The sequence below is a fragment of the Triticum aestivum genome, chromosome 3A (assembly GCF_018294505.1).
Source record: "Triticum aestivum cultivar Chinese Spring chromosome 3A, IWGSC CS RefSeq v2.1, whole genome shotgun sequence".
NCBI lineage: Eukaryota > Viridiplantae > Streptophyta > Magnoliopsida > Poales > Poaceae > Triticum > Triticum aestivum.
Genome location: NC_057800.1, coordinates 24,656,816 through 24,679,770, shown reverse-complemented (window position 1 = coordinate 24,679,770; position 22,955 = coordinate 24,656,816). Strand labels below are relative to the sequence as shown.

The window sequence follows — 22,955 nt, the reverse complement described above, 5'->3', positions numbered from 1 at the left end:
ACTTGGGTAAAGATGTCCTTTCAGAAGGGCATCCATGGGCATCGCCGACGAAGTGTGCCTCCATGATAGGATTAGAGCCCTCCCTCCAGATCTGGATTTGGCTGATGACTGGACCACACCCACCTAGCTGCCTTCAACCAAGGAGCCCCCCCCCCCCCCCCCCCCCCCCCCCCCCAAAAAAAAACACATGCTTGCCCGACAACCCTCTCGGAGGTGGCAATAGGAAGATAGGGGTGGGTGGCTAGGGTTCCAGTTGCCCCCGAGAGAGAGGGACACAAAAGTTGGGTTTGATGACCAAGTATTGTTCAAAGTGACAACTTTTAGAGATTTGTTGAAGGGAATGTCCATACCTAGCTAGAACCCGTGGTGACTTATGACGATGAAGGAATCATTCCCTCGATCTTCTCTTGTTATGATCATGCAATAGTTTCAAAAGCCCTGAGAAGCCCTCTCTTAGAGCGACTTGTCAATATGTCATTGCCAAGCTGATCAACCATCTGTCTCACACATCCACGCATGTAAGTGCACCACCACCTCACCAACACAAACGATATCACTTGGAGACAACGACCGCTCACACACACCAACAAACAAGTAGCATGAGAAAGATGGAAGTAAGAAAGAGCACACACGTACGCAGTTACTAGATCCAAAAGGTCACACCTCATTGATCATGCATGCACCACATCGACTACACTAGAATCAACAAGTAAAAGAGAGATAGAGCTAGCAATCTCGATCAATTGGTCACTTTGATCACTACTAGCTACATGGTCGACGATGATGATGATGAGCTCCATTAGCCAATGTGACATCTGGCTTTAATATAGCTAGAGAGACGTTGCAAGAAGCAACGTAGCTAGCTAGGAGTAGGAGAGTGCCACCCATCCATCCACTTGGCTGGGTTTAATTTTAGCTTAATTAATCACTAGCTAGCTAGCTAGAATTTTCTAGATTCCTCCTCCCCACTCGCCTGCCAGCTTCCTCGCCGCGTGGCACGTCGTCGCCGTCGTCGGGTCGTGGTGATCGCCGTCCACCATGGCGTCACCGCCACAGTAGCTGTTGTTGTAGTTGCCGCCGTTCATCACCATCATGTTCATGGCGTTGGCAGTGCAGCTCGAGTAGTTGAGGTAGTCGAGGAGCGTAGCGTCCGGGAGGTACGACTCTGCCGGCCCTAGGTCCAGCCCGTCGAGGCCGAGGCTTCCCAGCAGCGCCGCCGAGTCCAGCTCCATCCCACCGGCGCCACCGTCGAGGTCGCCTCCGCTCGGGTAGCAGTACTGGTCCTCCCAGTTGAGTTCGGAGAAGCAGGGCACCGGCGCCGGTTGCAGCGCGGCTGCCGCCGTCGATCCCGACGTGGACGCGCTCGGGCTCGGGTCGAAGCCGGCGGGAGGGTAGCAGCAGAGTTGGTCGCTGCCGATTGCGGCCGACTGCGAGGAGGTCACGACGCCGTGGCCGTGCTGCTCCATCAACGGCGGCGGCGCGGCCGTGGAAGCAGCGGCCATGGACATCTTGTCGAGGAGGCGCGGCATCCAGTAGCAGCGGACGGCGTCGCGGAAGACGGCGGAGTTGGCGTCCACCTTGAGCTGCCTCGCCTGCTTCTGCACCCTGGTCCGCCAGTAGTTCTTGATCTCGTTGTCGGTGCGGCCGGGGAGGTGCTGCGCGATCCGCGACCACCGGTTGCCCCACTTGGCGTGGAGCTCCAGGATGACCAGCTGCTCCTCCGCCGTCAGGTTCCCCCGCTTTATGTCAGGCTTCAGGTAGTTCAGCCACCGGAGGCGGCAGCTCTTCCCCGTCCTCTTCAACCCTGGCATGACAGAGATAGACAGCAGTAAGAAAATATTCATGGAGATCGACATGCATGATGCAAGGCGAGAGAGCTATGGCGGGAGATCAACTCACCAGAGCAGCGGGCGAGGAGGTTCCAGCGGCCCTCGCCGTGGCAAGCAATGTAGCTCATGAGGAGGTTGTCCTCCTCCAGCGTCCAGGGGCCTCTCCTCAGCTCGGCAGCTTCCTCCTCCATGGCCGCCATCTCCATGGGCCCAGCTCCTCCTCCTCCTGCTGCTGCTGCTCCTTTCCTCCGTGACATTGTTGGTTACCTCGTAGCTACTATATATGAGTATGATCGATGAACCCCTCGGAGGGCACAGCTAGCTAGCTCCCTTATAGATAGATGGATTTGGATATGACCATGCACAAGTACTACTACTAGTAGCTCAGAGTGCTGGAGTGTACTGTGTGTGTAGGGGATTAGGATTTAGGAGGAAGGAGAAGTGGGAGAGATGAGATGAGAAGAGGGCCTAGCTGCAGAGACAAGTTATTGGTGGCTAGCTACCCTTTTATAAGGACTTGTGGCAATCATATGGAGCATGATCTGTTTTTTTTAGGGTAACTGCATGCATGCTCCTCCAAAGGCTCAAGGACTTTGGCAGTCTGGTTCCTGGGAGGAAGATAGAAGCAGGGCAAGTGTGTAGTTGGAAATCAAAAGCTGGTGAGATGTTTCAAAGCTTCTTTCGTTTTTAATGGGGATGAGAGAGAGAGAGAGAGAGAGAGAGAGAGAGAGAGAGAGAGAGAGAGAGAGAGAGAGAGAGAGAGGCTTCGTGGGAAGAAATAGTGGCCTACTGATGTTTAGATTCTTTCCTACATGAAGCGTGTTTGACTGAACAATTTGTCACCCTTGCACTATTAGGATTAGACGAGAGAGGGAGGGGATGGGCAAATTGTTGGATGTACACATGCATATATGCATTGTGAACCACCACCTCCTTTTGCACTAGGAAACAAAAATAAATAAAGCAGAATATAAATTCTAGAAGGAATAGCTAGCCTTTTGTGATAAGATCAAACCCAAATTATAGACATGTACACCATATGTACATTGATGCCTCTTTATCCTTCTCCTGATAGAACACCTCAGTAATCAATAAGTATATGCACACCTAGCTAGCCTTTTTATTCCATCAGGATAATTCTTTTGTTGTCCTTGCTTGCAGAAAAGAAAAGGAAAGAAACAAAAAACAACTTGTACTACCTTTTGTGCCGATTTGGGCTGGAGTTATGTGGCCACACCAAGTCTACTTGAAGCAAAGAATAAGCAATCAATCAAGGAGACTTCAGCTCACCAAGCATACACATAGCTTTGTGTACTTTCTCTCCCCCAAAAAGCCAGTGAAACACCAAACTTTGGAGACAGCGCCCTGAGAAGTAAGCAAACATTAGGTGGGCGTGCTTGCTTGTGTAGCTCCCTAGGGATGGATAATCATGTTAAATATTCGTAGAACCTAATGATTCTTGACCTAACACTCACGGCCGCCTTGCTTTGGCGGTGAAAATTTTCAACCCAAAGAGGCCTAGGTGTCTTAGCTTAGACAGCCTTGCATGATGATGCCACAGTTGCATGCATGACATGTGGTCAAATACTTGCAGCTGATTAATCCTTGTGCTGCATCTAGATTCTAGATTAAGCGACAAGAATGGTTGTTTTGCGGCTAGCTTGCAGTTTGCAGCTACCTCGACCGGATTAATTCTCAGTAGTACAGTCACTGTTAATTATGTTACAAGTGAGGAACTAGTTGTAGTTATTAATCGGTTCTCGTAGCTAAAATATCCTGGTCAATTGAAAGATCAATCATTCAAACAAAACTGATGATAGCTAGCTAGCTACTAGGGTTGTTGTAACATCATATATACTTATTAATCATGTGTTATACGCATACAGGCCCCCTTGTCATTGATCCCTGTTTATGTCGAACAAGTTTATGGTTAATGTAACTATACATATAATATACGAGAAGATACCAGTGCGTTGCTGCGTAAATTTATTTTAGTATATTTTGATGAAATTAATTATATAGACCATGTATATTCGTATTAATAATACGAGAACTGAAATTAAAAATACATAGCTTATTGCAGGACTATTATATAGTTGTAAAATACCTATCAATGTAAGTAGCATAATATAATGAGAACAGAGGAGCCTTTTCCCATACATATTTGCATTACATAGTGAGAAAAATAAGTTAGGGTAGTAGTTATATATGATAACATGGATATGTTGTGTATATTCCTTCAAATGGGCAAAACAAGATTGCCAATTAATCAAATACTATTGTCGAATCCTCAGAAAATTCTTACACTTGTAATAATTAAACAACAACACTCGGTGCTGCATTACACATGTGAGTATTGTTGGCCGGTAAGCTTTTCATATGGACCACGTATGCACTGCCGTGGCTAACAAGTGACACTAGGCCACGTAATAATCATTGCATTAGGTCCTTAACTACCACAAACATTGATTCAAAGATATGTGTGCTTTTGGACGTCGGTAACTCAGTATTATACTTTATGAAGTTTCATATAAGATAACTGAACTATCGATGCCAATGAGTAAACTATTTTCCTGAAAGGGAGGGGGTGTCCTCCGGACACTGCACCTAGTGATATGCACGCACCCACAAAATGTGTTACGCATGAAAAAGTTATAGTTTTGCTAAAGTACGTCTAGATGTGATGTAAGAGCAACTTCAATGGACCGATCCAAACGGACGCACGCTTTATCCGTTTGTTTGTCCGTTTGGGTCGGCTGTACGGACGTCGGTGTCTGCTTTTCCATTTGGGTCTGCGCGTGCGCCAACGCTGGCTCGGCCCATATTTCTGGGACACGAACTTTTTGAATAAAAAAGAGTAATCATGTTCTAATTTAACATAATTATACATTAAAACCGGTCAAATGCCGGCCAAAGCCCACTCAAAACATTAAAGATTAATTAAACAAAAAAACTTTGCGCTGCCCTAGACGTCCTCGTTGTCCGACCCGGTGAGGTCGACCAGCTCTGGCACCGGCCTAGCCCAGGGGAATGCCACCTCCCAGGCCCTGGCCATGTCGACGTGCCGCGCCGCCTGCACCGCCGGTTGGACTGCCTGCTCCCGAGCATCTCCTCCTCCTCGCGCTCGAGCTACATCAACAACTCGCCCTCTTCCCGCTCCGTCCGCAGCGCTTGGGCCTTCCAATGCTGATGGTAGGCTTGCTCCTGCATCGGCGTCGCGCCGAGGTACACAGGAGGGGGGGCATTGACCCACTCGCGCAGCTCGCCGGTCCAGACGTAGCGCTCCGCGGGCTCCAGCTCAGCCTTGGGCTCCGGGAGCCTCCGCATCGGCGATAGCGGAACCATGCAGTCGCCGGCCGTGGAGAGGGCAAGGGCCTCTGCCAGAATAGCCTCATAGGCCGCCTCCTCCTCTGCCACCGCTGGTGCGGCCTGGTACGCAGCCTCCTCCTCCTCCTCGTCCTCCGGCTGGACCACAAGGGGAGACGAAGGGTGGGTGTGGTGCTGCTGGACGCCGAGGCGGCGTTGCTTCTCGTGCTCGAGGGCAAACCACATCTCCCAATCGGGAGGGTCCAACGCGTACATCAAATGTGCGCGCTGCTCCGGCGTCAAGAGCGCCCGCCGCCTGTGCACCTCCTCGGCGTGCACTCGTCGCGATCGCGGAGCCGCTGACACCGGGATCCGATGTGGATCCAAATGCCAATCGTGCGGCACGGTGATGTCTGGGTATGGCAGCGGCTGCTGGTACTGCCAGTGCCATCGCGCCTGGTACATCGGAATATGCAGTCGCTGCCTGGCGGGGCAGGCAGGCGCCGGTAGCAGCGGACGAGGAAGAGCGCGGGAGGAGGAAGCGTCGGTGGTGAACTTCCCCACGCTCTTGCCGGAGCCGCTGACGAAACCCATGGCTAGGGTTTGGTTGTCGCCGGCGAGGAAGCACACGGGGGCGGCTAGATCTGGATGGCAATGGAAGTAGATGAGCCCGCCCCCTCCCCGATGCTTCCATTGGTTGATGCGTGGGCCCGGTGTCAGCGGCCGCTAGTAATATGACCGTGTTCGGTCGTTGGTCAGCCGCCATGTGGGACCACGGCGGACATCAAGGAGACGCGTGGCGCGTCCGTTTCGTGTCCGCGCCGACGCATTTCAGACCCAAATTTGAGCCTGAAATGGGTCATCGCGGACATGAAGCAGACACGTTTTGGGTTTGGGTCCGCGCGTTGGACCGGCATTTTGGTCTGTGGCGACCCAAACGGACTTGGGTGGACGAAATGGGTCGCCTGGTTGGAGTTGCGCTAAGTATTGTGCATCTAAAACCTATTTCATTGATTTTACGCTAACATTCATGCAAGCATTTTTTTTGTCTTTTTCTTTTCTAGACATGCCCAAAAAGTTATTATATTTTCTTTCTAAGCAATATGTCTAACCAGTTTCTACCATGTGGATGTCAGCCATTATATACATGTCGGGTTAAAGGCATACAAATAGATGTAGTGTGCAACAAAATTTTATGTCAATTACATGCACCACTATAGATATGCATACAGTGTGATATGTCCGTAAGCAAAACAACAAGATGGGAGAAGTCTAAGGCCCATCATGTGGCTCCTCACTCTCCCCTTTATTTTGAAGTTGTTTTTCTTCAAAAAGTTAAAAAGTTAAAAATATTTAATTTTTGCAAATGAAATAAAATAGGAAGTGCTACCAGCGATGCAGCCTTTTGGTGCTCAAGCTTCATGAAATTTTGCACACGTCTAGTATACATCTATCGTTAGTGAGTAATTTTTTCCAGAATTTTTGGAGACTGTGAAATACGAAGTTTGAATCTTTCAAAACAACCGAGCTCAAGCACCAAACGTGTTTTCTGAGGTACCAGTCCAAAAATCGAAATTCATAAAAAAGAGAATGCAAGGTGAATAGGACCAGTAAAAAACCTAGAAAGTTGGGATTGTCTAAAAGTACCTTTAGAAAGCTTTCTATAGGGTGACCGCCAAGTAACCGCCAAATAGTTAGTATGTTTGTTAGGTAATAAATATATTTTTGGGTATTCCATATATCAGAAATACTGGATAATATTATATGAATTAATTTTGGACAGAATCACAAATAATTTCAAGACTTAAAAAACCTAAATAATTATTTTGGCCACCATTAAAAATAATTATTGATGAGTATTTTAAAAAAACATCTAACATATATATTTCAAAAAGTCAACAATTTCGAAAACACTTTTCTGGAAAAAAAATCAAAAGTTTGGTTTTAGATACTTCATTTATTCAAAAATGGGTTTAACTATTTCAAAATGATTCTGAATTATTCCAGACAGATTTTGCATTTCCTAAAATGTGAGAATAGTGCTAGCTATCATCACTTTGATGCTAGCTAGCACTATTATCCTTGATTGTTAGTGCTAGATATTACAATTCTCTACGTGGGCATATAGATTTTTGGAGTGTACTCCATTATTAGTGCTAGCTATTACTTCACCTTAAAAATTAAAGTTCCCCTTGAAAACTGATACTTCCTCTGATCTAAAATAAGTGTTGTGGTTTTAGTTACACTTCTTTTGGATCGGAGCAGGTAGAAGAAAAGGAGGAGAAGAAGGACGTTGTATAGAATTGCCCTTGAAAAACTAAGATTCTCCTTAAAAATTCGTATTGTATTAAATGCTTGACAATGCAGCTAGCGTACATAAACTGGTGTCTGTGATGCGAGTGTCCGTGCAAGTGATTTGCGGTCTTAAGCACATGTCACGCTCGTTGACCGTCGAATGGAAAGGAACAATGAACGGTGGATATATTGGTGGTCTAGCATCACCAATGGCACCGGTTGAGTACGTTTCATGTATTTCAAAAAGATTTGACATTTTCAAAAAAGAGATGTAACTATATTTCAGAAAAAAGATATGATTTCATAACTTCAAATTTCATGAACACACAATTCGAATAAGTTAAAACTCCAATGGCCAACTTTAAATATTTATTTCAGCTACTATTGCAAAAAATATTATTCATGTGACTGTATTTTTCTGCTCCATCCGATTCAAATTAATAGAATCGGCTTTAGTATAACTTTATTCGGTAGTCATCTAACAATACTCCTACATGTAAACACCCACGCGCCCAAAAAGACGGCAGCCCGCACCACACGGTACAGAGCTTACAAACGTGTCGAGCTGCGGCACGTACGAATACGCACGTGTACACGTACGAACGCGACATCTTCAAGTCACTGGCTGGCAAGCAAGCAAGCATATGTGTCCCACAGCGTGTGCATGCGCACCTGAGGCCGGGGTTGGCCACGTAGCTTCTCCGGTCGACACATGGCGCGCAGCCTCCCGCCTCGTCCCATCCATCCATCTCCAGCCCCTCCGTCCGTCCGACAGCGACCGCCATCGACGGCGATCCCCATCCACCACCTCCTCCTCCTCCCGTTCACCCACTGGCGCATGCAACACGGATTCATCGTCACCATGATCTATACCATCCATCCATCCGTCCATCCATCCATGATCGCCGTGCGCCATTCTTTTCCGCCTTCGCCTGGCTTGCTTTCGCCATAATCCACGGCCAGATGGATGATGGCGATGGCGATGGCGATCAACGACGTCCTTGTCATGTTTCCATTTCGCTAAGCGTGCAGCTAGCAGCAGCTTGATTAGCCTGATCCGACTTGGCACGCGCGCGAGAGTCGTCTAAGCCTATGCCCTTTTAGGGGGTAGGTCACCGGCCTACGACGCCGACGCCGACGTGCCCCTCTGGCGCGGCGACGACGCCGTCGGCGACGGCGACTGCCGGCGATCGATCGATCTAGCTACTGGCCATATTTACCGATTGTTTAAATCGTGTCCATATATATGCTTCTTGTAACTGAGGTGACGAGTCCGAGGATCGTAACTGGAACACGCCACTCCTCCTTGACTTCCATGGACACCACCAGCTATAGCTAGCTGTTGCGAATATATATAGCTCTCTCAAGAGAATATATATCATATATGGCGTCGATCTGTGACAAATAATGTTAATATGGCTTAAATAAATGGGTTTATCTAGAGCACATCTGAATGTGCTTTAGCGAAACTGTAAATAATTAGGACATGTACAATGGTTGATAAGATAGTTTTATCTTAAATTTTGCATGTAATCTAGAGATGACAATAAAAAAGAGTCTATAATGGATCATCTTTTAGTCTTATCTTCAATAACTAGCAATTTTTGAAAACGTGATGAGACATATTGTGCTAAGAGATCATCTCTTGTCTTCTCTTAAATAAAAGAAGACAAGCCTTTACTTATGAGTTCTCTGTCCTACACCTCATCATTTATCCTACATGATACTTTTAAGATAGCACCATTGTACATGCCTTTAGTCAACCGATAGAGCCTTGGGCTGCTGCTATTAGTTTGCTTTTATCTGATTCTCTCCATGATTTGGCACGTTTCCATATATTCTGCGAGAATGATGCCGTGACATATTCAGACGGAACTGGATTAATTAGCTACTCCTTCCGTCCGAAAAAGCTTGTCCCAAGCTTGTTTCTCAAATGGATGTATCTAGCACTAACTTGGTGCTAGATACATCCATTTGAGGGACAAGTTTTTCCGGACGGAGGGAGTACTACGATAAAGCCGGGAATTAAAGGTATATAGCCATATATAGAGTAGTAGTAGCTAGCTTAGCTAGGTGAAATGAAAATGAACCAAAAGGGCTTTCCACAACACAAAATCTTGTAACTAGTTGAACAAAAAGGAGAGCTGTAGTAGCTTTCGTCGCAAAGAAAAAAGACTTGTAGCTTCGCTGGAAAGATATGCTTTAGAATATATATACCACCTAAAAGAGATTCATATATTCCTAGCTAGTTTGTGTGTGTCAGTACATGCACTGTGTAGCCTAGCAAATGCAACTTGTTCCTGCTGCGTCAGTACGTGATTAGTCGGCAAACCAAGGCAGAGAATGGTTTTTGATCCAACAAATCGTTTTTATTTTGCTTATCAAATAAATCGTTTTGACACGGTCGACATGCCGAATGGCCAATCATGACGTCTGAATGGAGGTGCTTCTAGTATCGTCGGAAGGCGTGTGGAGATTTGTCTTCGACGGATCTTGTGGGATTCGATCGGCGTTTGTTTTCGATGGATCCACATGGTCCGTTATTCGTTCGTCTATGTTTTTGTGTTCACAGGTTGGATCCTTTTGATTTACGCTTCTCTTCATTGGTGATGGTTGATATTCTGATGCGCTGGTCCTATGAGGCCTTAACAAGACGATTTTTCGATTGTCTATTACAACAAAGTTTGACCAGTTCCGATGAAGGTTGGGCAATGATTTGTGCTTGAGAGTTTTGTGTTTTTTTGTAGATTCAATTTTTCGAAACATTTAACCTCTTGAACCATGCGTCTAAAACACGGATCCGGCTTGCCTGCTCCCTCCTCATACTCTCATCCATGCTCCCACTTCATTCTACGGTTGTCTTTTTTCCTTTTTTCTTTCTAATCTAATCATCTCCCCCCTCCCCCCCCCCCCTATTTTAAGGGGTGGGGCCGGGCCTTATTTTGTTCCAATCAAATCAAGCCACGTACACGGGAGCACGGATGGACACACATCGGGGGAGCAGGCAAGTCCCGTCCCTAAATCACGAACCATTTTCCCAGTTGTGTTTCTAGCATCAAGATCTTACAAACTAGATTCTATATCAATAGGTTTTAAGAGAGAAGCCCACTGCCTCAACACTTGGAAATATATACTCAAACATGACCTATCTCTTCTGGAACATAGAATCAAGCACAAGTTTTTGGAGATCTCGAAGGACCGGGCAAGTACACATCTTTGATGTTTGTACTAACAGAATTTTCTAACAATGTTTATGATACCCAAAACAGGCATTGGATAAGCCTCCTTGTACTCTTCTACTCCCTCCGTTCCCAAATATTTGTCTTTTTAGATATTCAAATGGAATACAACATACTGATGTATGTAGACATATTTTAGAGTGTAGATTCACTCATTTTGCTTCATATGTAGTCACTTGTTAAAATCTCTAGAAAGACAAATATTTGGGAACGGAGGGAGTATTTTCTTTCCTCACTTGTGCATATTTTGCCTATTAATGAAATTTACTGTAGAACTATTGTTCTACGATTTGTGTTTAAAAAAAGGTTTGAGCTAATGTTTTAACAAACCAAAAACTGAAAAAAAGCAAAAAAGACTGAAAAGACGAAAAAAAAACGGAAACACAGTTGTGCTTTTTCACTTTTTTGTGAAGCACAGTTGTGCTTTTTCTCTTTTCGAAAAGCATTGTTGTGTTTCAGCATGAAGCACACATGTACTTTTCCCTTTTTGGGAAGAATATATGTGTTTCATGCAGAAGCACAAATGTGCTTCAGAGTGTAGCATACATGTACTTTTCTCTTTTTAGGAAGCACAACTGTGCTTTTCACTTTCTGAGAAGTACATATATGCTTCACGGCGAAGCATAACTATGCTTTTCATTTTTGAAAAGTTACGCTTCCTGTTAAGCACAGTTGTGCTATACCGTGAAGCACACCTATGATTTTTTTGGCACGATGTCCTTCTTAGAAAACCTAGAAAAAAACAAACAAAATCCAAAAACCCGTAAAAACTCCAAGACGTGTACAGAAAAGTAAAAACGCATTCCCGCAAGGTGCGGCCAGCGCACAACACGTGGCGATGCTAGGGCACACCATGTGGTGATGTGGGATTCACCATGTGGTGTCTGGAGTGCCCCTTGTGCTTTCCGCTGTGTAAGCCCCCCAAAGGGGAGAATGTATCTAGTGAAACGAGCGAACTGGTGCGCCGAGTGCACCAGCGACATATGGGCCATTGGATGCAAAAGACAGGGACCAGATCGGTTAGAAGATGGGCCTGCTGGTACATTTTCAAAACAGTCCTTGCAGCATAGGTAAATCAAGTAAATTGACCTTCGCCTGCACTCAAGGTCGTCTCCCCCTCCTTCCATCTCCTGTACCAGCACAGCCGCCGCCGCGAGCTAGGGTTACGGCCCAGCGAGCTCAAGAATCAATCTCCCTCCCTCAAGATCTTCACTGAATCCAATCGCCGCTCTCTCCCTCTTCTGTACCAATGCACCAGCCGCCAGGCGATTTTGGGTTAGTAAATTTCACTCAATCTCTCTCAATCCTATACCAATCGAGCGACGTCTCACTCAAATATCTACGTTTTTGAAATTTCTAGCAACAGCCTACCACCGGAACATCTGAAGAGTGCCCCGATTTCGCCTTTGGCAGTGGTCGCTCGTTGTGAGCGCATCGGCGACTCAACCTACCACCGCCACCGCCGTCAGCAGCATTAACCATCTGCAGCAGCTTAAGGATCTTGATATGTGTGACGCCCGGATAGTTAAGCTACAGTGAACCTCCGCTAATGATGCCATGTCACCTCGGATTACTGTTTATAAACTCGCGCCAGTTCGAAACCTAGTTCAAATTTTAAAAATTAAGCAAACAATAAAAGTTTTCAAATCTTAAAACTAAAATGTTCGGGGTGAACCAAATATTACATAGGTAATTATGATGGAGAAACCATACCTTTATAAGATATTTAACTACTATAAGATAATTGAAACAGTAGTGAAAACTATTATTTATATACTTTTAAATATTAATTAATTGCGAAACTAATTTAGCTTGGGTAGCAAGCTAATGTGGCAGTGGCATATTTGTTAACAGCAAATTAGGCGCCATTATAGTATTTTACTAAAACAAAAATAAATGGAAACTAAAAGAAAACACAAAAGAAAATAAAGAAAAAAGGAAAATAAATAAAAGAAAGAAACTAACAAAACAAAAAAAAGAGGGAACCCCCTCCCACGTCTCACTGGCCCAGATGGCCTCGGTGCCAAACAGGCCGGCCCAGCCAGCGCCTACCTCACCCCCTGGGGCGACCGAACCCTAGCGGTTCCTCCCCACTCGCCCCCCCACGCGCTTTCTCCCTCCCCTCCCGATCCAATCGGGATCGGGCCGACGCCGTACGCCGCCGCCTGGTGCCGCCTCGACCCTGCCCCGCCTCTCCATCGCCGAGCGCCTCCCCTTCCCCCACTTTCCCACTCTCCTCTCGGTCCCATCTGGATCGGGGAGAGGCCCGACCCCGTCGCCCCCGGATTCCGTCGGCCGGAACGCCGCCTCGCCGCCCTCCTCCTCAACGGCCCTCGTCGCCGGACTGCCTCCCCGTCGCGCGCCGTCTCCGTCCTCCTCCTCACGCCCCGCTGCCACGAACCCTACATCCCCCCGTGAGCACCCCCCTTCGCCCCCTCTCCCCTAGGCCGCCACGGTCACCGCCCTCCCCGCCCGCGGTCGACGCGCTCCGGCGCCGCCCGTTGCGCGCTCGCCGCGCTCCCCTCGACCGCGCCCCTGGACGCCCCTCCCGCACACCTCTTGCCTCGCTCCGGTGCCGCGCTCGTCGCGCCCCGGCCCGCGCTCACCGTGGCCTCGCCCGCGCCTTCCCGGTCCGGCGCCGTGGCCGCTGTTGCGCCCGCCGGCCACGCCCTGCCGTGGCCCGCCTCCCCTCTCGCCTGCAGCCGGCGCCCAGCCCGCCTCGCCGGTGCTGGCGCGCGCGCCTGCGGCGGCCGCCCGGGTTCGCCCGTTAGCGGGTGGCGACCGCACCCTGCACCCAACGCCCGCAAGGCCCCATGGGCCACTGACCACAGGGGCCCGCCCCCATAACGTTTTATTAAAAAAAGAAAAAGAAAAAGGAATTAAAAAATAAAATAAATAAATAAATATATTAAATAAATAAATGAATAATAACTAAAATAATCAAAATATTAATTAAGTAATTAATTAAGTTAATTAATCCTGATTAGATTAACCTAATCACTAATTAAAATTAACTAATCTGTAATTAAACTAAACAGAGAATGACAGGTGGGTCCCACTGGACCCACACGTCAGGTTGACCAGGTCAATGGTCAATGTTGACTGCTGACATCACCCTGATGTCATGCTGACGTCAGCTTTTACTGTTCTGGATAATGTTGGGTTAAATAATTAATTAAATTCCAGAAATTAATAAAATCTTTAGAAAATCATATCTTTTAATCCGTAACTCGGATTAAAATATCTTCAACATGAAAGTTGCTCAGAATGACGAGACGAATCCGGATACGCAGTCCGTTCGTCCGCCACACACCCCTAACCTATCGAACCCGCAACTTTCCCCCTCCGGCTCCTCTGCTCGAAAACACGAAACCCCGGGGATATTTTCCCGGATGTTTCCCCCCTTAACCGGTACCACCTCATACCACGTTAGGGCCCGCCTAGCATCGTTACTTGTCATGTCATGCATCGATATGCTTATGTTTACATGGTATTCATTGTTTCTTCCCCCTCTTCTCTCCGGTAGACTGCGAGACCGACGCTGCTGCAGCGCAGTTCGACTACGGAGTTGACGACCCCTCTCTCTTGCCAGAGCAACCAGGCAAGCCCCCCCCCTTGATCACCAGATATCGCCTATTCTACTCTATACTACTTGCATTAGAGTAGTGTAGCATGTTACTGCTTTCCGTTAATCCTATTCTGATGCATAGCCTGACATTGTTGCTACATTTGTTGATACCTTACCTGCAATCCTAAATACTTAGTATAGGATGCTAGTTTATCATCATTGGCCCTACATTCTTGTCAGTCTGCCTTGCTATACTATCGGGCCGTGATCACTCGGGAGGTGATCACGGGTATATACTATATACTTTATACATGATACATGTGGAGACTAAAGTCGGGTCGGCTGGTGGAGCACCCGCGAGTGGATCCTTGTGGCGGAGCGACAGGGCCGGTTGAGACCGCCTAGGAGAGAGGTGGGCCTGGCCCTGTTCGGCGTTCGCGGATATTTAACACGCTTAACGAGATCTTGGTATTTGATCTGAGTTGGCTACGAGCCTATACGCACTAACCATCTACGTGGGAGTAGTTATGGGTATCCCGGCGTCGTGGTATCAGCCGAAGCACTTCAGACGTCAGCGACGGAGCGGCGCGCGCCGGATTGGACTGGAACGCCTGCTAGGCTAGGTCTGCTTCCGGCCGCCCTCGCAACGTGCAGGTGTGCTATGGGCGATGGGCCCAGACCCCTGTGCGCTTAGGTTTAGACCGGCGTGCTGGCCTCTCTGTTTTGCCTAGGTGGGACTGCGACGTGTTGATCTTCCGAGGCCGGGCATGACCCAGGAAAGTGTGTCCGGCCAAATGGGATCAAGCGTGTTGGGTAAGTTGGTGCACCCCTGCAGGGAAGTTAATCTATTCGAATAGCCGTGATCTTCGGTAACAGGACGACTTGGAGTTGTACCTTGACCTTATGACAACTAGAACCGGATACTCAATAAAACACACCCTTCCAAGTTCCACAGACAATCCGGTGATCGCTTTTCCACAGGGCGACGAGAGGAGGATCGCCGGGTAGGATTATGCTATGCGATGCTACCTGGAGATGCTACTTGGAGATGCTACTTGGAGATGCTACTTGGAGGACTTCAATCTACTCTCTTCTACATGCTGCGAGACGGAGGCTGCCAGAAGCGTAGTCTTCGATAGGACTAGCTATCCCCCTCTTATTCTGGCATTCTGCAGTTCCGTCCATTGATATGGCCACCTTACACATATACCCATGCATATGTAGTGTAGTTCCTTGCTTGCGAGTACTTTGGATGAGTACTCACGGTTGCTTCCCCCCCCTTTTTCCCCCTTTCCTTCCTTTCTGGTTGTCGCAACCAGATGCTGGAGTCCAGGAGCCAGACGCCACCGTCGACGACGACCTCTACTACACCGGAGGTGCCTACTACTACGTGCAGCCCGCTGTCGACGACCAGGAGTAGTTAGGAGGATCCCAGGCAGGAGGCCTGCGCCTCTTTCGATTTGTATCCCAGTTTGTGCTAGCCTTCTTAAGGCAAACTTGTTTAACTTATGTCTGTACTCAGATATTGTTGCTTCCGCTGACTCGTCTATGATCGATCACTTGTATTCGAGCCCTCGAGGCCCCTGGCTTGTATTATGATGCTTGTATGACTTATTTATGTTTTAGAGTTGTGTTGTGATATCTTCCCGTGAGTCCCTGATCTTGATCGTACACATTTGCATGCATGATTAGTGTACGATTGAATCGGGGGCGTCACAATATGTTTGCTTCTTCCTTTATCCATTTGTTAAGGTTATTTTTGCTATTACAATTTCGTCCACGCCTTCCCCCCATTCTGCTTAAACCAGTGGAAGAGAGATAAGCATGAGCAATGTTGTTCTAGTTGACTGAAAAGGCATATTTTCGTTGATTCGGAATTGGAATAGTGTGTTGTGGGTACCAAATTAACATATGAGCAGTATATTTGTACAATCTTCATGTCAATTTCAAGGGATGTACTCCCTATTTTCATGCAGGTTAGTAACCTATGGCTTGCAGAATGTCGGTGTTCCTTATAATATATCTGCAAAACCTCATAGATTGAACGTTCCTATAATTGGTCACTAGCTATAAGTAGTAGCTGCCATTTTGTTTCTTGTATTGTACGACTGACTGATGGTTGTTCTAAAAGGACTGATCAACATTGCACGTTCAGTACTTAACAAAAACTTCTTTAGCTGACTACCGCCGAGCCAAAACAAATATGTATCCCCAATGTTGCATCACTTTTTCTCTAGTAGTGAACTGTCCTTTATATTCTAAAAATCTGATACTTTGGAATCCGTGTTTTATATGTAGCAACCCTTTTATAGAGGATAATCCATCGTTATTTTCTATATCATGGTTTTATGGTTGTTCCAGAGCAGACTATTCGCTACTATTCAGATTCAGGGCCATCTTGCCCGCTCCAACAATATTTTTGCCTTTGATAAGCATGGAAAAAATGCAAGCATCGCCTTCCTTCGCATCTTCACCAGGCTTCAAACCGATTAGCTGGAGGCATGAACTAGGAGGTCAAAGAATCAGCCCATGCTGATGAATTATGGCTGGGTAATCTTCATAGGAGTCATCTTCATGTCTCCCAAGATGACAGATGATGAAACTGATAATTTCACCTCTTGTGCTAGTCCCGATCTGGTTATCCAGGCTTTGTTTTCTTTGGCACCATGTAATCAGCGAGAATGTACATTTGTTAGAAAAAATATGGCAAGCTTTTTGTACTTTAGATGTGTGGTTGTCATACAATTTATGTGAATGCTTGTGATGCATGGAAGAATCTAAAGAAAATGTGTTCAGAGATCTCTTGATAACTATTGTTCTTGCATGAAAGACGTGATGAAAAGTAATTCCCAAGATGGTCAGCAAAATTATATAATTAGACTAGATGATGGTATACTTCCAGAAAATACACCTTGTAGCTTTTAGAGATGAACTAATCTGATCCTAGGCAGGCTTCTCCAGAATCACCACAGGAAGCTCAAAATCACTCGAATTCCGTAAAAAATGTTGCAAAATAAAATCTCTTTGGTTCACTTACGAAACAACTCAACAGAAACAATTATTTGTAAAGTTGCTTCAGCTTTCTTATTGTACAAAGAAAATATTACATGGAAATTTTGGATTGTTTTGCCAAAGTCAGCAATGAGCAATCACGCAACAGTTACATAAGCTACTACAACCACACATCTATCAATTTTATCAGGTGCTATGCACAATTTAAAACAAAAGCTCGGTCAAATAAATATATAAATGAAGATGAGACATGCCTTCATGTACAATCTACAACAGATTAATGCTGCTACTTGGAAAGCAGTACAACTTTTTATACATCTAGAATGTTACATATTCTACTGCATTGCACATTTTGAGATTTCTCAAACTTTAGGGCTGGTGTCAGAGTTTTGATCAATTCATTGTTGTAGAACCGCCATCCAGAAATATTCCTGAAAATAAGACATGGTATTATCGACCATATCTTGTATAATTATGGCAAAAAGTAGGCGTTCCATGCCAAAACAGGTAATCTCAGTCAACTTTTGCAAATTGCATCTCCATTTTTGCATCGCATCACCAAACATAAATTGTACACTTATACACAGATCATGGTAACGGGTACCATAATAGGTTTACATAACTTGTTGCATATATTTGGCATGGCAAATTCACTTCTTACATACGGCCATTTTGCACTGGAACAATCAAAGTGCGTAAATGACAGAGAAGCATAGACTTGAATGGATTGATTTCCACTATACAAAGTCTACACAAAATGACTAAAAATAATTATTCCAACATCGCATCAGTGAGACCACCACAACTACTTATTTTTGTGATGCTCTTTGGCCCTGTAAAGAGTAACAAAACCATGTTAGTACAACTTCAGAAAGGGCATGAACAAAATTTTCATGGTTCGTCACTTTACCTCTTTTTCTTTTGGGTCACGGTCTGCTCCGAGCCCCTTTTCAATCTCTTACCACTCCCTTTTGTTTTTGCTACATCTGGTGGGTGAATGTTGATCACAGTTGGGAATGATGTTCCAACGAAGGATTCAAATTCTTGAACTTTACTTTGCTCACTAATTGTTCCCTCCTGCCCCAATTGTGTGTAGGCATCACCAATAGCCTTGTGAAGATATCTCATCTTCTCCTCACTATGTTTTGCGACATGAAGTGCCAGGCTAAAATTTGAACATGTTTCCGCGTACAACTTCTTTATGACAGGTGGAAGACATGTAGATGACCCTTGTAGCTCATGGTCGTTGGCATCATAGGCAAGGTGTCGCGCATCCATTTTAGTCCACCTATGTAGCACATATTGACTAGGAATTTCATTACAACCCTCATTCTTTAGGACAACAATGATGTGACGGCAAATGATACCCAAGGATTCAAACATCCTACAAGAACAATGTGTTTCCTTAGTGCTAGTGTTGAAACTAACTTGTCTAACCTTGCCAATGTTGCTGCTAATGCTGATGGTGCGGAGCTCACCAATCTGCGTGATTGTTTTGACATGACAATAATCCCTCGCTGCTAGCACCTGACTCTGAAATTCAGCAAAAACCTCATGAGTATACACTTCTCTACCATGACTCTCGATACTCCAACAAGTCTTGAGTATAGGTAGTGTATGAAGGCTGACATTATCTTCTTGTAATTCTTTTTGCCGTTGTTCCTCTAAAGCTATTTCAAATCTGACCCAAAATTCAACCAAGGCAAGGTTCCGGTTAGTAAAGTGTCTGAAGAATGCATTCTCACTCTCAGATCTTGATGTGGTACGCAAGATTCCGCCAAGGTGGAAATCAGTAAAATATGCCGGAATCCATGATCGTCGTAACTCATACTTCTCCTGCAACCATGTATTATCATCTAGCCCGAAATCATTAATTATTGAACACCATTTTGACTCGCACTCGTTTGGTGTCTCTGATCCCCAAACACATGACATAAACTGTTCATGGAAATCTGGACTATTTTTTAGGGTCGCACCAACTTTTTCCGTAAGCTTCATGAGGATGTGCCACATGCAAAGTCTATGTATAGTGTTCGGGAAAACATGTTCTATCCCTATTCTCATGCTTTGATCTTCATCGGTAATGATTAGCTTAGGTGCAACCCCACACATTGCTTTCAAGAAAGTCTTGAACAACCATATATAAGATTCTTACTTCTCATTCCATAAAAAAGCAGCACCAAATGTAACACAAGATTTGTGGTTGTTAACTCCAGTGAGAGGGGCAAACACCAAGTCATACCTATTAAAGCGGTATGTGGAGTCACACCAAGTCATACCTATTAAAGCGGTATGTGGAGTCGAAAGACACCACTTCACCAAACAATGAATAGTTTTTTCTGCATATACTATCGGCCCAGAAAATATTTGTAAGTTTATCATTCTCATCGAGTTGGTAATCAAAGTAGAAGGCTGGATTGGCAGCTTGCTTATTCTTCATGATATCTACTATTATCTGTCCATCTGCTCCCTTAATTGCTCTTTTAAAATCACGGTGGCAGTTTTGTAAATCACGCTTTGTGCAACCTACATTTGCTTGGCCCCCCTTCTCTACACTAAGCAAGCGATATGCTGCAGATGTGCCAACCAATGCCTTATGACATGTAAGTAATTTTGTCCTCAACTCACTACTTACTTCTCTCTTTGACTTAATGAGATGTCTCTTACTTGGCGAAATAAGTTGGTGCATGTGCGATTGGACAAATCGGGCAACCTCGTATTTGCCGTCATCTTGCCTCTTGAATCCGATCATAGCCTCACAACCACACCTGCTTAACTTGAAGTTTCGTTTAGGCTTTATCCTTTCCTCATCTGTGGCCACCTTTCGCCAACCTTCCCTTGCACAAACAAACCTCTTCCACACTGGTACACCCTGATCATCTTTGTGTGTTGTCCATGTGCGGACCGAGAACCCAACCTCATGAGCATACATTTTGTATAGTGCCATGCCCTTTTCCCAGGTGTCAAACTTCATGCCAATTACGGGCTTTAAGTTATCATCACACTCAGGCTCATATGTTGACCCCTTAAAATGCAATATAATAGCGGTTTAGTTCATGAACTAAAGCTCGTGCAATCGACGTGAAAAAAACACTTACACAAAACGGAAGACTGGTAGTTCTTTTTGGCGTGTTGTAGGTATTTTCATCATTTCCCACCAACCGGATCATGCCCTACCAATTTGAGGTAAAAAATCAATCAAGTCACAAAATAGTGTGCCATACATAACCAATGCAACACGTTAATTACCACGGTAGAGCTGCTGGCATCATCTTCAACTCCCACTGCCGTAGTTGACCCAATACTTAGAGCAGCACTTGCCATTGACTCCATGGTTACCTGTTTTCATGCAAAAAAATGACAAAACATCACATACATGTCCAAAAGTACAGAACTGGAGTAACCTACAAGAAAACAGCACTTATCAATATTTTAAGTCAGAGAAAAGCAACAATGTGATTGCGGAAAGACAAATTGGGGAGCACTTTTAAGTAGTAATGCCAGAGAAGGTTCAATCAAACATTGTTAAGGCCTTTCCATTTAACATGAAAAAATTTAAATGGATACCAAGAACATCTTTAGTCGCTTCAGAACAGATCCCCTTGTCGATTTCGTGAAATACATGTCTAGAACATCACATGAGCAACTAGTAATTAATACAATCTTGCCATGTATGAAGGCTCCCAGGTAATAGTTTGATCACATATCAAGTCTCTTCATCCACAAACCTTTTTATAAAATTAGCAAGCGTACATGAAAATTATACACAAACCAGAACGGGTCCCTTCATCTATTTTTCCACTGTCGGGTTTAATTAGTGGCATTTTTTCCCCATTATAACTGCACGTCAGACATCAATTTAGTGCTCATAATATTCAGTTTCCCAAACGCCACTAGATTCAAACAAATCGGTGAAGCTTGAGGATTGAAAAAATAGACAGCATGTGCATAACAGAAGAACAACATTTGGTGCTCATACCGTGGATCCTTTAGCAATAAAAAGACGATGGCCGGCTCCTGATCAACCGTGGCGTTGATATCCCCGGAGCTGCAGCGCCGCGTCGCTAGGTAGCCGCAATCGCGGCGAGCCGCCGACGGACCGTGTGATTTGGGGCGCTCGCGCTTGAGCGCTTGATGTCAGAGAGAGGGGGGGGGGAGAGAGGGAGGCAACTCGCACAAATTTGTCTCAAGGGAGGGAGATTGGTTCTTGAGCTCGCTGGGCCATAACCCTAGCTCGCGGCAGCGGCTGTGCTGGTACAGGAGATGGAAGGGGAGGGAGACGACCTTGAGTGCGGGCGGAGGTCAATTTGCTTGATTTACCTATGCTGCAAGGACTGTTTTGAAAATGTACCAGCAGGCCCATCTTCTAACCGATCCCGTCCCTGTCTTTTGCATCCAATGGCCCATATGTTGCTGGTGCACTCGGCGCACCAGTTCGCTCGTTTCACCAGATACATTCTCCCCCAAAGGGGTACCTGCTCATTAGTTGCTCCCCTTTTTGAGTGGTGCTCTGGTGGGTTTTCTAAGAGAGCACTAATGTGCATAACTAGGAAGAACTCCCTCGACACATGTCCCATGTCGGGAGCATGCCCGGGCAGATTTTTTTTTGGAGGGGGGGGGGGCAGGGGGCTTTTGGATCTTTTTTTCCTGATTTTCTCAGAATTTTCTTCATTTTTTCATGTTTTTGTTTCTTTTTAAGTGTTGTTTCTCTTTTTCATCCGTCAACAACATGTAGTGTGCTCCACGTGGAGATAACAGTTGTGCTTCAACCCCGTGGGAGGCTAAGCTTGGTGCACATGCATTACGTCACTTCTTGCAACCAGAATAGTTTGTGCTAACCTTTGCAAGGGATACCCTCAAGTAGTGATTTTGCAAATATGAGCACTCATGACTCACGGATATGGGGGAGAAGGGCACTGTTGATGCGCGTGCGTCGCCCGAGTCTCCGGTGGTCCACTCGCTACTCTCACCCTAGATGGGCCTAGCCAAGCCAGATGGCGCACGTCTTTTTTGGTTTCATTTTTCTCATTTCACTTTTCCCTGCCAATTTACTTTTTAATTTTGCAAAAAGATGAATATTTTGTTTAATTTGAGAAAAATATTTGCAAAATCGATTTTGTGAACAATTTTTAAAACTTGAATATTTTAAAAAGGACACTTTTTCAAATATGGTGAACATTTTACAAAAATACAGACTGAACAATTATTTATATACGATGAACATTTTATTTATATACAATGATTTTTGCAAATATATGCTGATCAATTTTAAAATTACACTGAATATTTTTAAAATAAGGTAAACAGTTTTAAAAATCATGTTGAACAATTATTTAATATATGATGAACATTTTATTTGTATACAATCAACTTTTTTTACCTTATACGGTGTAAAAATTCCAATTACACACTGAACATTTTTTTAAATAAGGTGATTTTCTTTCTAAATTACACAGTAAACAATTATTTAACATGCATATGGTGAGCATTTTATTTATATACAATGAACTTTTTTTAATATACAGTGAAAAATTTAAATTACACACTGATTTTTTTAAATAAGGTGAACATTTTTACAAAATACACACTGTCAAATTATTTAATATGCAGTGAAAATTTTATTTGTATACAATGATTTTTTTAATATACAGTGAATTTTTTTCAATTACACACTGATTTTTTAAAAAAAATAAGGTGAATATTTTT

At 45.0% G+C, this 22,955-nt stretch overlaps 1 protein-coding gene across 1 annotated transcript; it reads right to left on the bottom strand.

Moving 5' to 3' along the window:
* Nucleotides 1-707: 707 nt before the first annotated feature.
* LOC123057664 (transcription factor MYB62) lies at nt 708-2,534 on the bottom strand. The gene is made up of 2 exons (XM_044480587.1): nt 1,900-2,534; nt 708-1,804 (listed from the first exon to the last, which is right to left on the bottom strand). Exons 1-2 carry the CDS (start codon nt 2,084-2,086, stop codon nt 951-953), a joined length of 1,041 nt encoding a protein of 346 aa, XP_044336522.1. The 5' UTR covers nt 2,087-2,534; the 3' UTR covers nt 708-950.
* Nucleotides 2,535-22,955: the final 20,421 nt, after the last annotated feature.

What these genes read in the sequence shown, in the direction of transcription:
- LOC123057664 (XM_044480587.1), bottom strand. Translation starts at nt 2,086, where the DNA reads ATGTCACGGAGGAAAGGAGCAGCAGCAGCAGGAGGAGGAGGAGCTGGG. An exon ending in CCTCCTCGCCCGCTGCTCTG is followed by an intron (nt 1,805 to 1,899) that starts GTGAGTTGATCT and finishes CTGTCATGCCAG; the next exon opens with GGTTGAAGAGGACGGGGAAG.